The sequence below is a fragment of the Quercus suber genome, unplaced genomic scaffold (assembly GCF_002906115.3).
Source record: "Quercus suber isolate HL8 unplaced genomic scaffold, Cork oak 2.0 scaffold_997, whole genome shotgun sequence".
Lineage (NCBI taxonomy): Eukaryota > Viridiplantae > Streptophyta > Magnoliopsida > Fagales > Fagaceae > Quercus > Quercus suber.
Window position 1 is genome coordinate 40,669 of NW_027070412.1, and position 16,558 is coordinate 57,226.

Below are 16,558 nucleotides of genomic sequence, written 5' to 3' on the forward strand. Positions count from 1 at the left end.
TTCAGTTTTTAGGAATAAACGATATTCATACAGAACCTAAAACTTTTGCTCACACAAAACCTGCCTTAGCCTAATCAGCCATTAGGGCTTACAAACACACAGATTTATAATGTTTCCTTACCAAGTACAATCTGATTTTTTTCCTTTTTTTTTTTCCTTCTCACATGCTATATATTGACACCCGTAACACAGCCTAATAATACGTAAAAATAACAGTCGTGGTAGTTACTGCTAAATAACTGCTGCCACATGTTAAACGCTTGTGCTTATGTTTCAGCCCAAGTGCATTGCCCAACACCTAGCCCGGGTCCATGCATGTATAAACCTCGTGCCCATGAGTTTGCATATATATGGTTGGCATGAGTGAGTGCACATACATAATACATACAATCACTCATCTTAACTTAAGGACAAGGATAAGTAAACTTTGATTACAGAAGAACAGGGGATTTGCACTTACAAAACATTAGGATATTATATACCACGTGCGGCACATCAAACATAAAAGGAAAAAAAAGAAAAAAGAAAAAAGGCCTGCGTGTTTCGGATACTCTAAGTAAGTATCACGACAAAATATCCTGCGCTTTTGAGGACCACCAAAGTTGGGCAACTCGCAACTCTTTAAAGTCTCTCAACCAATCAAAGAGGGCGTTTCGAGTCAAAGGATTACGCTTTTTGACTTTAGAATCAAACTCCAACTTAAGTAGACGATTACATATAAAGTCTGGTCGGGTATCAACTCTAGTGCTGACTGCTGAGCACTCGGCCATATAATATTGACTTGAATATATATATATATATAGTACTTGGCCCACTGGGAGGGGGAGCTCCCTGAATCTTAATTTAATTTCCCACTTAACACATTCAATTCACACCGTGTCTGAGTTTGAACTTTGAACCTATAGTATATATCATCCAATCTCTGACCAACTCAATTAGAATGTAGAACTCCAGTCGCTGCATCCACCATCATCTGATAGTGATAGGTCACTAATCACCATGCATAATGACTTCCATCGTTGGGTTCCTTCTTACCTAAATCTCCATTACCCTAGTGCTATACCCCATTAATTTTGTCCCTAATCCTTGGATTTCTCCGACTAATTTTGAAACATTTTTCTCTATTTAGGTTTCTGGTTGAAGCCAATTAGCAGCAATTAATATATGTACATCTATTTATTTTCCATCCCTGTTTTGTTTTCATGATTACGTAATAATCATGTTTCATTGTCTCTCAACCACTGCTATTCGTTATATATGACTTCTTTTTCCCATTTAATTACTTAAAAAATATATATAAATAGTTCAAAAGCTATCTAAATAAGCAAGAGGGAACAATTTTAGCCAACAAAATTTCATTGACGGGTCCGAGGGATTTTCAGATTTCTTTCTCTCTGTTTTTTATTTTTTTATAATTCGACAGTTGGAAGTTAGTGAATTTGAATCATAGATTTCTAGATCTCTACTCTATAGATTATGATTATGAAACGATACTAAACAATATTTGTAATTCTTCATTGTATTTTTGGATGCATTAGGGAATTCTTCATTTTGTGAAACAAAGAACTATAACGCAATTCGAGGGTCATCCAGAAATACCTACGGTCCAACAGAATGCATGCAGTGAGGAAAATAGCAAAAATTACACAAATTTGTTCTTTGGAAAATGGTGTCTTGTTGTGTGTAGTGCGTTTGTATTAGGGTTGTGTTCCACGTTGAAGAAAATTAAAATAAAGAAAGTGAGTAGAAGATATACATTGTTGATTTTAAACTCATTGACTTTAGTTTTTCAGTTGGAGTGACATCGTTCTCCTCCAACATTTCTTGAAAAAAATCATTTGTAGATTCTTAGCAACCATTTGCATAAATTTAAACTTAATTCAAAAGTGGGTCATTTCTAAGTGGTTGAGATCCAACTAACATTTGTTTATCATATTCTACCATATGTAAATATACGGACTCCCCCAACATTTCTTGAATGAATCATGTGTAGATCCTTAGCGAAAATTTGCATAAATTTAAACTTAATTTAAATTTGGGTCATTTCTAAGTGGTTAAGATCCAACTAACATTTGTTTATCTTATTCTACCATGTAAACATACGGACTCCCCCAAAATTTCTTGAATGAATCATTTGTAGATCCATAGTGACAATTTGCATTAATTTAAACTTATTTCAAATTGGGTCATTTTTAAGTGGTTATTCCAACTAACAATTGTTTATCTTATTCTACCATGTAAATGTATTGGACTATTTAAAGTATGGTCTGCATAGGGAGGATTAACCTACTTTTATATAAGTGAAACACAGAAATTCTTTTGAGACCTTGATGCACATGTTGAAACATACATCAACCCAAGATTTTAAGTTAGTTGATTTGGGTCTCATAATGTTGTATTAACTGTTCACTTTTTACTCTAATTGCTATTATTCAATATGGGACTGCATTATTAAGAAGTATAGTGTTCATTAACCTTTACTATAATTATTTTGGTGCAAATTTTCTTTGGGTAGAGAAATACCAAAAATAACATTAAAAATAGTAAAAATAAATCATGGCAATTAAGAAAGTAATAGAGAGTATGAATTTGGATAGAATAGAATAGTAGAAAAGAATACGTATGACTGACCTTGATTAGATTAGAATGGTAGAAAATAATACATATGGCCGACCTTGATTAGTTTGTTAATGATCTATATCTGGCTCCAAAATTTTGAGACAAATGCTGCATTTGCTTCTTTTCAAAATATTTTCCAATCATAAAGTATTTTCAAGCAAAAAAATTTCCAGAAAAGAAAATATTTTCTAGTATTTGGTTTATTCTTGAAAATAATTTGAAAAAAATTTTAGATTTTTAGTTGCATATATTCCTAAAAATGCTTCAAAGAAAAATTTATTCTACTACTTTCCTACATTTTCTCAACTCCCAAATAAATATATAATAAGCAAAAATCCCAAGAGAGAAAGAAAGGATGGTGGTGGTGAAACGGAGGTCAAGTTTGGGGGTAGTGGTGGTTGCACAGAGGTCGAGATTTAGGAGTGGGGGTAGTGTGGTTGCAAAACAGGGGCGCGGAGAGAGAGAGAGAGATCTTTGAGTGTATTTGGACTTTGGATTTCTTCCACACACCAAAAAAAAAAAAAAATTTGAAGATAGAGGCTAATGGCATTTTAAAGTTTTGGAGCATTCGTTTATATTGTTTTCTCTTATTTTTCTTGTAAATCATTCTTTTTAGTTTTTAACTCAAAAATTCATATGAATAACAAAAATCATCTCAATTTTCAAAGTAATGACTTTTAAAATTGTATATATATGGAGTTATGGAATCAAAGCTCCATGGTTGCAACTAGCAAGTTCTATCTGTGATGGGGAGGTGGAGTTTATCTATCATCTCTTGTGAGACTGCAGTTTTGCGTGAAGGTTATAATGTTATATTCCAGCTACTCTCATATACTCTTTTGCCTTTCCCTTTCAGGAATGGCTTCATCACCCGAATACCTCCTCAATCCTCATCCTCTACTTTTCATAGGCTAAATATTCTTTGCAATGTTGGGTTTCCTACGGGTATCTTGAGCCTTTGGCTGCATTGAAATATTGTTTCAAACAGGGATCTTAGATAATTCCTTAGTTCAAACCTTTTTTAAAAGAGTGGTGTAATTTTTTTCAACTTTCATTAATTGCCTCTCTCTATCGGCTCAACCAATCTGTTTGGTTCAGTGGGAAAAATCAGTTGTTGTTAGCTTAAACTTAACAAAAATGGGTCTTCCTTTGGGAATGTTAGAATTGAGAAGTAATTCTCAATAAATTAATTGGATGAAAAATAATGTACATAAGGAGGCCTAGAGAGAGGCCAGACACACACAAGTATACAAGTACAATGGTAAGAATAGGTGACCATTTAAACATATTGTGCTAACGGAGAAGGTGTAAGAGATCATGAAGGTTTATTGGTGGCAGGTTTATCTCGCTCCGTACCTAATGAGTTGATTCTAACATTGATGAGGCAAAGATGAAATAAGAGAAATGACGATTGAGAGAGTACCAACAGAAAATGATAGACAAGTGTCATAGAGATGGCAATCAAATATGTATAATAAAACGCTAAATAATAATTAGAATATATATCTGTAGGGTTTGTTTTTGTTGCCCAAGCCCAAATGATATGGGTCAAAGGCCCAACAAACCCAGAACAATGAATTTGTAGAGAGTGGATCGAAGGTTTAGGCGCTAGCCGGCGTTCACGAAATATGAACTACTTTTTCTTTTACTGAAAAATACTTAGAACAATTTACAACTGGGAGATGCTCCTCGGCTCATGGCCGAGGAGGTTTTCCCTCCTCTCCTCTCCAAAACCCCCCCTTTTACATTTTGCTCACCTCACTTATATATCCCTCTCTTCCTCCTCTTGTTGGTCATCTATTGGCCTTCCACCTGACCGTCTATCCTATCAAAGGTCATATCCGTGCTCAAGTGGTTCACCCTGATCGATGTTGCCCTGCCAAGGGGTTACATCCTCATTAATGCGGCCAGAAGGGTTAGGTGAGCGTATTCAATGCCGAGGTGACAGTTCGCCCAGGGCTTACCCCTTCTTCGTACTGAGGTCTCGGACGACCGAGGATAGGGTCATCCTCGGACCCATCATGCGTCCTCGGCGTGGGCCATTTGGGCCTAGGTTGAAGTGGGCCGAGGCCACCCGATTTTCTGGCCCCACAATATCTATATATATGTATATATATATATATATATAATATCTAAAAATTAAAGCGTAACATCAAAAAAAAAAGCGTACATTAATTTATTATTATATCTATATATATGTATATATATATATATATATAATATCTAAAAATTAAAGCGTAACATCAAAAAAAAAAGCGTACATTAATTTATTATTACTATATTTCTGTTAAACCACATCAATATAGCATTTTGGTTCATGCAGTCCACTTCGGTTTATTCTGTCTATTTTCACTTTGCCAATGCTTTGGGACAAGAGGTTTGTATAGAAAAATGAGTTGGTTTATTGACAACTGTGTCATATTGTTAATGTAATGTTGGTAGGATCTTGATAAAATTAGGAAAAATTCTATCTTGTTAGGAAGGAGTTTCACACATATATACACTTAGATTAGGCTAGACTATAAATTATATCTTGTATATATATTTAAAAAAAAAAAAGTCTTATATTTTTTTTATATAATATAAGTGATGAATTTACTTATATATACTTCATGTTTAGGTCATTTAACATAGAGAATTAACCTTTTGTAAGTAGCAATAGTAAACAAATTTCAAGCACACATTCCGTTATTTACAAAATCTTACCTTATATAATAATTGAATATAAAAATAAAATGCAGTATGTTTCCTTGTAAAAAAAAATTACAAAATTTAAAACACTTTCAAATAACAAATATAGGTAGCTTAATTTAGAAAATCTAATATATTGTATTAACTATATTTTGTTGGAACAATCACATCATTTTGAGAAGGATTTGGGGCTAATACTTAAGTATCATTTACTATTTTCATTTTTTACTTAACAAAAAAAACAAAATCATTAAATTTTTTTGCGCATTGCGCAGGTTTACAACTAGTGTATATAAAAGTTTAAACAATACTATTAAATAATTATGAGCCGAATTGAAAACATATGTTTAGAATGGGTTGTGATGGTTTAGTCATTCCATTACTACACACATGAAAACTTGTAAAAATTACTAGCCTCATCACACACGCTTTCTGTGTGCAATAAGGCTTTTTTTTTTTTTTTTTGGAGTTTAGTGTTATAATTTTCCATTTATCCCAATTTGAGGTTTATACATTTGGTCACTCAGGATTGTTATAAGACTAGCTTAAAAAAATGAACAAATTAAGATGAGAGAAAATTGTAATATAAGAGATTTAAAGATTTAGTGCCTGCTTATTTGAAGGCAGTGGAGCAATTAGAGAAAGAGAGACAAAGACAACGACAAAGGGAAAGAGAAAGCAATATAACATGGTATATTCATATATTCTTAATTCAGTTTTGAGTGATTGCCTTTGAAATTTGTAAGAACCTGGGAATATATGTGTACAATTGGATTTGTTTTTTTAGAATTTGGAGAAGAAAGAGAAAATACAATAAAGATGAAGAGACATGTAAAATGAAATAACGGCTTGTTATTGGAAGCATAAAAACCATTTGTGAGGATGACTACTTATTTTGGTCTCTTTTTTAAATAAACATCGAAGTTTATCAACCAAAAAACAAAAAAGTTAATGGGAATATGAGAGTAGATATGTTCAAGGAAAAAAAAAAAAAACCTTGTACGTAACATTTTTATATGTCTAATCTTATTAATTAAACTTTCTAAATAGAAGAATTTGATAGTATTTTGAGTATCAAACAGATGAAATCCTTTAAACAATAGTATAGATATAATCTTATAAATATGGTGTAAAAGTATTATTTGATCTAGGAAAATGCTATAACTACAAACAATTTTACAATTTTTTTTACAAATTACTAATGTGGTGGATGATTATTGGTAAGTAAAAAAGTGATGTTAATAATGGGTTCAAATGAGAACAAGTAAGAATTTATCACATCAACAATTTGTAAAAATATTGTAAAATAGTTTGTAACTGTAGCAATACTCTTTGATCTATTAAAAAAAAAAGTTTTGGATCTCATTTGCATCTTTGAAATAGCAACAAATCAACAATGCCCAACACGTTGACGATTTCAGATGTAAACAAACTCATAATTTCACTAAAAATGGATAGATCATACAAATTTTAATGATCAAGATTTAAAAAAATCGAATGGTTAAGAAACACACCAGCATAGATCCTAACAATCCAAAAAACTACCCAACCATAAGGCCAGCCAGTCAACCAGTAGATAGATATGTCACCATAAGCAAACCACATGTCACTATCCCAATCTCCCTTACCTTACTACCGCTACATTGGCGACCTGAAAAATTGGAATCGCCAGTCACCCTCTGTTACTATCTTATTAACCACTTCTTTCTAACGATCCTCTCTTTCCTTTCTCTCACTACTATTATATGCTTTAAAAAAAATTATTATTACCCATTTCATTTCTCTAATGCGTATACATTATTTCATTCAATTCTTGCACTTTCTGATCTGGGTTTTTTGAATTTTGATTTGCATTGTCAAATATTTTGGGCATGGACATGTGCTTGGTTCCTTTTAAAGTCCCAAAAATGCTGGGCTACAGTTTTCTTTGTGGCAAAAAAACCGGTTCTTGTGATTTGTTTGTTTTGCAGGATTTTAGTCTTGGATCAAGTGCTTGAACATTTGTGAAAGGACAGCTAGTTGTTGCTGTATGAGCTTTTGGTGTTTGTTTGTCTAAAAATGAAATCTTTATCGTAAAACTATGAGCAATGTGTGTAGTTTGAAGGGTTGGTAACTTCTTCTTCTTTTTCTTCTTTTCTTTTTTTTTTTTTCTTTTTTTTTTTTTTTTATTTTTTTTTTTTTTGAGAAAAGAAGGGTTGGTAACTTGGTATAGCCTTATAGGGAAAAGTTTTTGAAATCTAGCTAAGGAAAGGTTTTGAAGCTATTTCTTGTTTTTGCATTTGATTGTGGTTAATGGGTTAGGATTGGAAAAGAGATTAATTAATGGCCCCAGGAACTGAGTTCTCGCCTCAGACAAATGGTATAGATGGTGGGTCCATGAAGGAAACTAGTGTGTTAGCCGTGAAGGATCAGAATAACAACAACAACAACAACAATAATAATAATGATGATGATGACTCATTGGGAGGCTTGGCCTCAACAAATATGAGGAAACCCCCACGAAACCTCTCTATAATAAGGCACTGCACCAGCTCTACTTTCTTGGCTGAATCAGTGAGTATTATTAATACCCTTTTTTCTTTTTCAAAATGTTATTAAGTTGGTCTAATGGTCTAATAGCCCTTAAAAGTTTGCACTTTGATTTCAAATGCTACAATTCTGTAATACTTTATCAATAATCAAGTTATTTTAGGAAATGAAATGTGTTCATTTTAGAGCCACAATTTTTTTTTCACAATTGCTATTTCAAGTTGTTAATGGTAAATAAAAAAATGGCAACAAATATAGACCAAGTGAAAATTAATAATAACTTGTCAACTCAAGAAATTGTGAAACGTGTTGTGTTTGCAACATTATTGTTTCTTGATTGAGATCCTTGGATTAATAGAAGGATTCATGATTTTTTACTAGTCTAGGGGCATTATGGATCAAGTATCTGCATTATTGTGTCAAGTTTTGTTATATTACAAAAGGCCAAATGGATCTTACAAGTTAAATAAAACATAATGTTGGATTGACTCTATGGATCTCAAAAAAAAAAAAAATACACTTTCAAGCACCATCTTATTGCATTGACGTGTTTTTCTAATTGATTTTCAAGACGGGGAAATCTGTTTGGCATTTGAGAAAAGTCTTCACATTAGAAACACTAATTACTGTTGTTCGTATAGTTATTTTGTTACTAAATTCCCTTCTACAAAATGCTTGGTTATAGCTTCCTTCATATTCTTAGGTTGCCAGTTTTTAAGAAATAACCTAGTGTCCTAAACATTAACCTATTAATATAATCTTCATTGAGTCATCTTAGTAATCTGAAGCTCTCAGAATTAGGAAAAAAACTCATTTTCTAGATTTGGTTTTCTATTGAAAAAAAAATATAGAGGAAAAAAAAAACTTTATGTTTGTGTTTGTGTATGCATCTTCTATGATCCTCTCTTTAATATGCTCACAAATCACAATGCTAGTGTTTGTGTTTCTGTGCGTTTGGGCCCTTGCACATGCATGTGGATTGTCTTAGGTGGAATATAACCGGTTTACTTGGTGCAAGGCTTTTTTTTTTTTTTTTAACGAGCTGGTGCAAGGCTTTTAAAAGTTGAGTTTATGTCTTCTCATAATGCATATCTTTAAGATAGACTTTCACTAATTATTGCTTTATGTTAATTTGTTGTAGGAATCGGAAATTGGGTTTTTAGGCTTGAAGTCACCATCAGATGAGAAATTTGGATTTTTACCTATATTTCGCTCAGGAAGCTGTTCTGAGAAAGGGCCAAAACAGTACATGGAGGATGAGTATATCTCTGTAGATAATCTTCATGAACATCTTGGGACAACTGCAAAATTCCCTTCTCCTTGTGCATTTTATGGGGTGCGTCTCATACTTAGATGAAACACTATTAATATTTTTCTAATTGGAATAAATTTCATAGTAATATATCCCAAAAAAAAAAATCTTATTAATAACTTTTGGCACATTAAAAAGTAAATTTATGCATCATGTTCTCTCATTCATTTTGCCAAACTACATGTGATTAGCCATCTTATCATCAAAATTTCTTTGGTATTTTGTTTTTCATGATAACAATGGCAATTGTAAGCTACACAATGGGGGAAAAGCCTTCCCCCTCCACGGACATACCACTTGGCTATAACTATAAGGTGTAGTGGTGACTCCTTCTTGGACTTTTTTTTAGCATATATCTTTTATCCTTCCTATAAATTGGTCTTCTTATGACCTATTAAGGCCTAGACAACTAAGAGAATTATATAAAATTCCTTGCTCACTCTACCTAGTAAGTCAATAAACTAGTTGAGATCATGTACTGAGGTTTCTTTTATTTTTGCAGGTGTTTGATGGACATGGTGGTATTGATGCAGCATTATTCATCAAAAAGAATATACTTAACTATATCGTTGAAGACTCCAATTTCCCAACTGGCACAAAAAATGCTGTTAAAAATGCATTTGTGAAGGTCGATCATGCATTTCTTAATGCCTCCTCTCTTGATAGTTCCTCTGGCACCACAGCATTGACTGCCCTAATCACAGGAAGGTTAAGGACTGTAATACTTCATTTCTACCTATCACTATTGACTCTAACTTGGTCTTGATGTTTCTGGGCTCTCATTGATTAATGAAGTTGATAACAACATCAGGGGTTGTTTTTAATTTTATGATTTTTTCTTTATTGCAATCGTTTTCTTAACATAGTAATGTTGCAGGACCATGTTAATTGCTAATGCTGGAGATTCTCGAGCTGTGCTTGGCAAACGGGGAAGAGCAATTGAACTCTCTAAAGACCATAAACCCAACTGCACCGCTGAAAGACTAAGAATTGAGAAACTTGGTGGTGTCATATATGATGGCTACCTCAATGGTCAATTATCTGTGGCACGTGCTCTTGGAGACTGGCATATAAAGGGCTCCAAAGGTTCAAAAAGCCCCTTAAGCTCTGAGCCAGAATTGGAGGAGATCATCTTGTCAGAGGAAGATGAGTTTTTGATAATTGGGTGTGATGGGTTGTGGGATGTGATGAGCAGCCAGTGTGCAGTTACAATGGTGAGGAAAGAACTCATGATGCATAATGATCTTGATAGGTGTTCGAGTGCACTTGTTAAGGAGGCTCTCCAACGCAACACCTGCGATAATCTCACAGTTGTTGTGGTCTGTTTCTCCCCTAATCCACCTCCTAAGATTGAAATTCCTAGATCCCAAAAGAGGAGGAGTATATCAGCTGAAGGGTTGGATCTTCTCAAGGGTGTCTTGAATGATATATGAACAATATTTTCTGACAGCTTGTATAGACCAAATTGGAGTGTATGTATCCTTTTGTGGGGCATTTTTTTTTTTTCTTGTCCTAGTGCTGCCCCTTGCTACGGCTGGATATTGCTGATTTCTTTTAACAATCATATTGTACATTTGAGAATCGACATACTTCTTAATTACTTGAATTTTGGAACTTTTCATTTGTACTGTTGAAAAATCATTGGTACTAGTCTCAAACTAGCTTTCGCATTAATTTAGGATTTGAATAATAACACTTACCATAGATAGAGCTTCTAAATATTGAGTCTGGGTAAACTTTTAGCAATATTTTTTTGTAACAACTAAGCCATAACAAAATATCACAATAAAACCCAATTTATCTATCAAAAGTTACTATCTTATTTAATTATTATAATAATAAGTGGTAGATTGTTCCTATAAAAGAAAAATAATAAGTAGTAGATTATGGTGAACCCATGTGCGAGTTGGTAGGCATTGTAACTTTGTTGCAACTAAAATGATATAGGATAAATTACATATTTGGTCCTTATCCTTTAGACCATTTTTCAATTTGGTCTCTAACTTTTCAATTGTATCAATTTGATCCTTAACATTTTAGTGTCGTGTCAATTTAGTTCCTGACGTTATATCTAGGATGAAAATTGTTGAGATGGCAAACGATCGAAATAAAATTTTAGTTTATTGCCACATTAACAGAAGCTAATTTTTTATTTTAGCTATTAGACATGTCATCAATTTTCATCAAAAAGATAAAGGTAGGGACTACATTGACACGTTACTAAAAAGTAGGAATCAAATTGATACAATTGAAAGGTTAGGGATCAAATTGAAATATTATATATAAGATAGGGACCAAATACGTAGTTTACTCAATGATATATTATGATCAGAGTTGTTAATAGGGTAAATTTCACAAACTTACCCTAAGGTTTTTGATAATACCAATTACGTTCAAAACATTCTAAAACCTACCAATTTAGTCCTCAAAAGACAATTTTATCCCTAACATTTTTTTTCCTCTTCTTTCCCTTTCTCTCTTCTATCACTGTTCCTTTCCTCCTCTCTTAAACTATTTTTTCTGAGTTCTCTTTCAAATATCTCTCTCTAATGGCGAAACCCATAGCCTAGCAAACTTTAAAGGATATAACCAAAACTTTCTCAAATGATATAAATCTCAATTTCGTCTAATAAGTACTAATTATGACTTAGGAAGCAAAGAAATTTGACAATATAAAGGTGGTCAATAGTCGGAAGGAACCTCAAAAGAAACTTTTTCATCTCGCAAAAATCAAGCCTTGAAACTTGAGTCTTGACATGACTCCAGAGAAATATATAGAGCAAGACCAAAACCATCTTCATTTTGTAAAATTACAGTTTTGTCCTCAACAATGTTAAACACCACATCCCTGACCTCCACGCTCTAGCCATGGCGTGATTTCCTAGAATCAACCTCGCTGAGTTTGCCACCATCTCTCCCTGACGCCATCAGCTAGTCGATCGTGATCTTCGGTGAGCAAGAAGAAGATGAAGAAGATTGGTTTCAACCTCGTTGAGCCTGCCACCATCTCTCTCTGACGCCACCAACCAGTCAATCATGATCTTTGGCGAGTAAGAAGATGACGAAAAATATTGGTTTTTGAAATGGGAATTTTCTGATTTGGGTTTAGAGAGAGAACTTAGAGAAGAGAGTTTAAGAGAGGGGAAAAGGAACAAAGATAAAAGAGAGATAGGAAAAAAAAAGTTAAGGATAAAGTTGTCTTTGAGGACTAAATCGGTAGGTTTTAGAATGTTTTAGACCTAATTAGTATAACCTCGCAGCTCGAACCCTTTCTCCCCTAGACCCCCAAACACTTTGTGCATGGAAATGTGCTAATTCAGTTACAAAACCTTTAGTAGAAGGTTTTAAAAAAACTAACAGTAGTGTATATCTAAAATAGCAAATTAGGTATATGATGATAAAGAGATTTTACTAAAATTAGTGTCAATAAAAACAATGTCACACACTATACGAAGTCAACAATTATGAACTGCTAAAACGTTTGCTCACTAGAGACTAAACTGCTAAAACATTTGGGCACTGGGCTATTGGACTAAATCCAAAAAATGGGCCCAAATATCTTCTTCTTTTTTTCTTTTCTTTTTTTTTCCACTGAAATGATAGAAACTTCCTCTTTTCTTTGAAAACGGCCCAAATATGTCATTGAACAATATCAGCTCTGATAATAAAAAAATAAAAACAACCTGAACGGTAACGCAAGCTCCTCTTTTTTTCATTTTTTCACTGTATCTGTATCTCTCGGCCTTTTCTTCTTCGACTCTCAATCTCAAACACTATACTCCCGGACCCGCCTCGCTAAACCGTACTCTGCACAAGGTTCTTGGCGGCCGATTGAAAGGTATCCTCTTCTCTCTTGGTTTGTGTGTGTGTTTTGGTTTGCTCCAAATTTGATGCGTTCTGTTCTGTTTTGTGAATTGAAAATGGGCATGTATATGATGCCCCAAGTTAAGTGTAGCTAGTTCTGATATATCAAACACTATTTTTATCTTTTCTTTACACTTTGAAGCTTGGGTATTTGTCATTTTTCCTATTTATCAATGCCTTTTTTGTTGGCTTGCTGCTGTGGTTTCAAGCTACTGTTTTTCTTTCCTCTCTGTTTCTGTTTTCTTCTGTATATACTTCCTGTGTACTGCATCCTCTTTTTTCTGTTCAATGAAATCTTTAATTTTTTTTTTGTCCAAAAAAAAAATTGGTACCGTCATTGTTAGCTTTGTGACTTTGGTTTTTCCTTTTGGCAATTAGTTTAGTCGAAATTTTTCATTTTGAATGGTGGGTGTGATTTATTTTGATAGGTATTCATCAAATTCATGTAATTTTTTATCAGGGTTTTCTAAAGTATTGCTTGATTGATGAGGTTTAGGTGGTAAATGCTACAAGTTATGTGTTAAAGTTGGCATTTTGACTTTTATTGAGTGGAACTAGTATTAGTTTTCATAATAAATAAATAAAAATTATTGTTTGCTGTGACTCTCACCTCACATTGATAACATTTGAAACTGATTTAAAATTTTGGGGTTTTTTTTTTTGGTGTCTAAAGTTTGATGAATCATTGCTATATCACCTTAAAGTTTATTTGGGAGTTCTACTTTAAAAATAAAAATAAAAATTAAAATAAAATAAAATAAAAAATTTCTTTGCACAATTAGTATTGATATATATAATTCTTTTATAATTATGATGTGGAACCTCACCAAGGCAAGGCCCTTTGGACCCACCCCTAGAGAGTAAACCACAAATATTGTCCCACCTGCCATAACCATGTATCAGGTAATCCAAGGGAAACTCCTACTGGGGATTGAACCTAGGATGTCTGGGTTTACAGCTTATCTCAAGCCTCCTACCATTAGGTTGCACCCTGACAGGTACAATTAGCATTGATATTCATAGTTTCATTTCAATCCAGATACAAGTGTTCCATGGATCTTTTATTTTCTAGTGAAATTAAAAGACATAATGTCTCTGGTTAAGATTATGTGATGATCCAGATAGAATTTTGTTAGAGTAGTGCTGCATACTTCTCTTTGTAGCTTGTGTAGATTTATGTTAGGATAGTCACTGTTCTAGATTTATATGTATTTTTTTGAGCATTTTGGACTATAATGCTTATCTCTTGTTATCAAAGCCCATTTTTGTTTTTAGTGCTTGTATTTCTGCAGAAGGTTTATTATACTGATGAAGGTATTCAAGATGCAATTTGTTATTTCACTTTTTTATTGGAGACTTCTCTGCAGTCCATGAACTATGATGGGAGTTTGTAAATGGCTGTTTAGGAGGTGATCGTTAGGCCATTTTCTTTGTTGTGATTTTTACCATTGTACTGCAGTGCAATTTCATAAACTGCAGCATCAAGATTTGTGGAGCACCACTTGAATTTGGAAAAGCTCTATGTATTAGGCACTAATTGTGGTAATTAAAAGCTTCATAGTCAATTTTTATTTCTTTTATTTTGACATCTTTTTAGTCTTCTAGCCATGAATTTGGAAGAGGAAAAATTTTAGCTCCAAATTGGTTTGGAGCTATCTTTCTCCAACCCACTATGTGGCAATCAAAGAGACCATCCATGTGTTGTTTTAGTCACATGAATATTTTAAGGAGTCAAGTAACATGATTATATAATACACATGGATAATCTTATAAATTGCCACGTAGTGGATTGGAGGAGTATTCAAATTAGTTTGGAGCTAAATTTTGTCCTTTGGAAAATTTGTACTGTAGGCCCCACAAAAGATGTAGATATTGCAAAGTACATGATATCATGTTAGATATGGCAGCAATTGCAAATTTGATACATGAACACACTGTCTGATAGTTGGTAAATTTGTATGGTAGAAAGTTCAAAATATTATACATTCCACATTGCCCTTGTGCCTTGAAATTGGGTGGTGAAGCAAATTTCGTGCTTCGACCATGCCATGCTTATAATTTCATGTTACTCATCCAACTAGGATATATGGGTGATATAGGAGATGCACTTTGAATTTGAATCTCTTCTTTTTGGTGGAAATAAGACAGTTCATTGAGCATTCTTTAGTGCAGCATGATTTGCAGCATCAAAACAGACTTTTTCATATGCCTTATGCGTTTATGCAAGATTACAAGGTTTGTGCTAATAATGATTTCTTTTGGAGTTTAACATTAGCAACTATTGAGCATTTTGGAGACTGAATCAAATATATAATTAAAATCACTAACCAATTTCCCCTTCTCTTGTGTTTTTGTTACATAGCTGTGCATGTTGATGTGATCAGTATCTTGTTCTGCTATGGTATAATTAATCAAATCTTGTCAATGAGCTTTGGCCTAGACTGTTTGGAAAAAGACAATTTTGAAAATATAACCACTGGGATAATATGAATGCTGGAGAAATCACTGTTTCAAAAATATGAGGGTCAAAATGAAAGAATATTTTTGTGTAGTAGTGAAAGGTTAAAGATGGGGTATATTTCAAAAGTAGGGATGAGAATGTTCTGAGATGTTTAGTCATAACATGAGCACAGCAGACTGCATCTTTTGGCTTTGAGGGCATGTTGATCTACTTGTCACGTTAACCCATTATTATGAGTGTCATTAGATGCTATGAACTCATGTTTCTATTTTCATGAATGATGCCTATTGACATATAGAATTTGAGGTACCTGCTAGATGTATGTGAGAGTATACTGGATATTAGGCAAATGATGCTATTGCTATTTATCAGTTGATTTATTTGCTGATGATAATGGGAAATGTGTGCTGAACTACTGTGCTGCATTTCAAATGATACCTAAGACACCTACAATATTTTGAGGGTGCAGTGTAGAGAAAGGGTAGAGGAAGAGGAAGAGGAGCAGGCATGTCAACCCTAAAAGAGATCCTAACGAGGCGGCCCTTGGCGGCAACTATCCGGCTGACAGTGCCAGCTGGAGGGGCCCGACCCGCACCACCTGTGGGCCCAGCACTGGGTCAGTATCGACTGAACCTGATGGCCTTCTGCAAGGACTTCAATGCCCGCACTCAAAAGTACAAGCCTGACACCCCTATGGCAGTCACCATCACAGCCTTCAAGGACAACACCTTCGAGTTTATTGTCAAGTCCCCCTCCGTAACCTGGTACCTCAAGAAAGCAGCTGGAATCGAGTCTGGCAGCTCCCGCCCCAGCCATGTGGTCGCCTCCTCCATTACCCTCAAGCACGTCTACGAAATCGCCAAGATCAAGCAGTCTGATCCTTATTGCCAGTACATGTCCTTGGAGTCTATTTCTAAGTCCATCATTGGGACTGCAAATTCTATGGGGATTAAGGTTGTCAAGGATTTGGATTGACTATGTTAAACATTTATTTTTGACCTTCTAGGGTTTTTCCCTTTCAATTTTTCTTTAAAAGATTCGCTTCAGTTGCCATGTTTTATTTTCGGTTGAAGTTGAATGAT

General features: G+C 34.0%; 2 protein-coding genes across 5 annotated transcripts; both read left to right on the forward strand.

Moving 5' to 3' along the window:
* Positions 1-7,042: 7,042 nt before the first annotated feature.
* Positions 7,043-10,822, forward strand: LOC112005539 (probable protein phosphatase 2C 47). 2 transcript variants are annotated; one of them, XM_024037803.2, is made up of 5 exons: positions 7,043-7,415; positions 7,612-7,863; positions 8,981-9,175; positions 9,654-9,859; positions 10,029-10,822. In XM_024037803.2, exons 2-5 carry the CDS (start codon positions 7,633-7,635, stop codon positions 10,582-10,584), a joined length of 1,188 nt encoding a protein of 395 aa, XP_023893571.1. In that variant the 5' UTR covers positions 7,043-7,415; positions 7,612-7,632; the 3' UTR covers positions 10,585-10,822. The 2 variants fall into 2 exon arrangements, with proteins under 2 accessions (XP_023893571.1, XP_023893573.1); XM_024037805.2 differs by lacking the exon at positions 7,043-7,415 and having other exon boundaries at positions 7,467-7,863.
* Positions 10,823-12,799: 1,977 nt separating this feature from the next.
* On the forward strand, positions 12,800-16,536 carry LOC112005519 (large ribosomal subunit protein uL11m). Of its 3 annotated transcripts, none has more exons than XM_024037774.2 (3): positions 12,800-12,989; positions 14,475-14,557; positions 15,946-16,536. In XM_024037774.2, the coding sequence occupies exon 3, from the start codon at positions 15,984-15,986 to the stop codon at positions 16,449-16,451; it is 468 nt and encodes a 155-aa protein (XP_023893542.1). In that variant the 5' UTR covers positions 12,800-12,989; positions 14,475-14,557; positions 15,946-15,983; the 3' UTR covers positions 16,452-16,536. The 3 variants fall into 3 exon arrangements, with proteins under 3 accessions (XP_023893542.1, XP_023893541.1, XP_065624871.1); XM_065768799.1 differs by lacking the exon at positions 12,800-12,989 and adding an exon at positions 13,782-14,013; XM_024037773.2 differs by lacking the exon at positions 14,475-14,557 and having other exon boundaries at positions 12,801-12,989.
* The last annotated feature ends 22 nt before the right edge of the window (positions 16,537-16,558 follow it).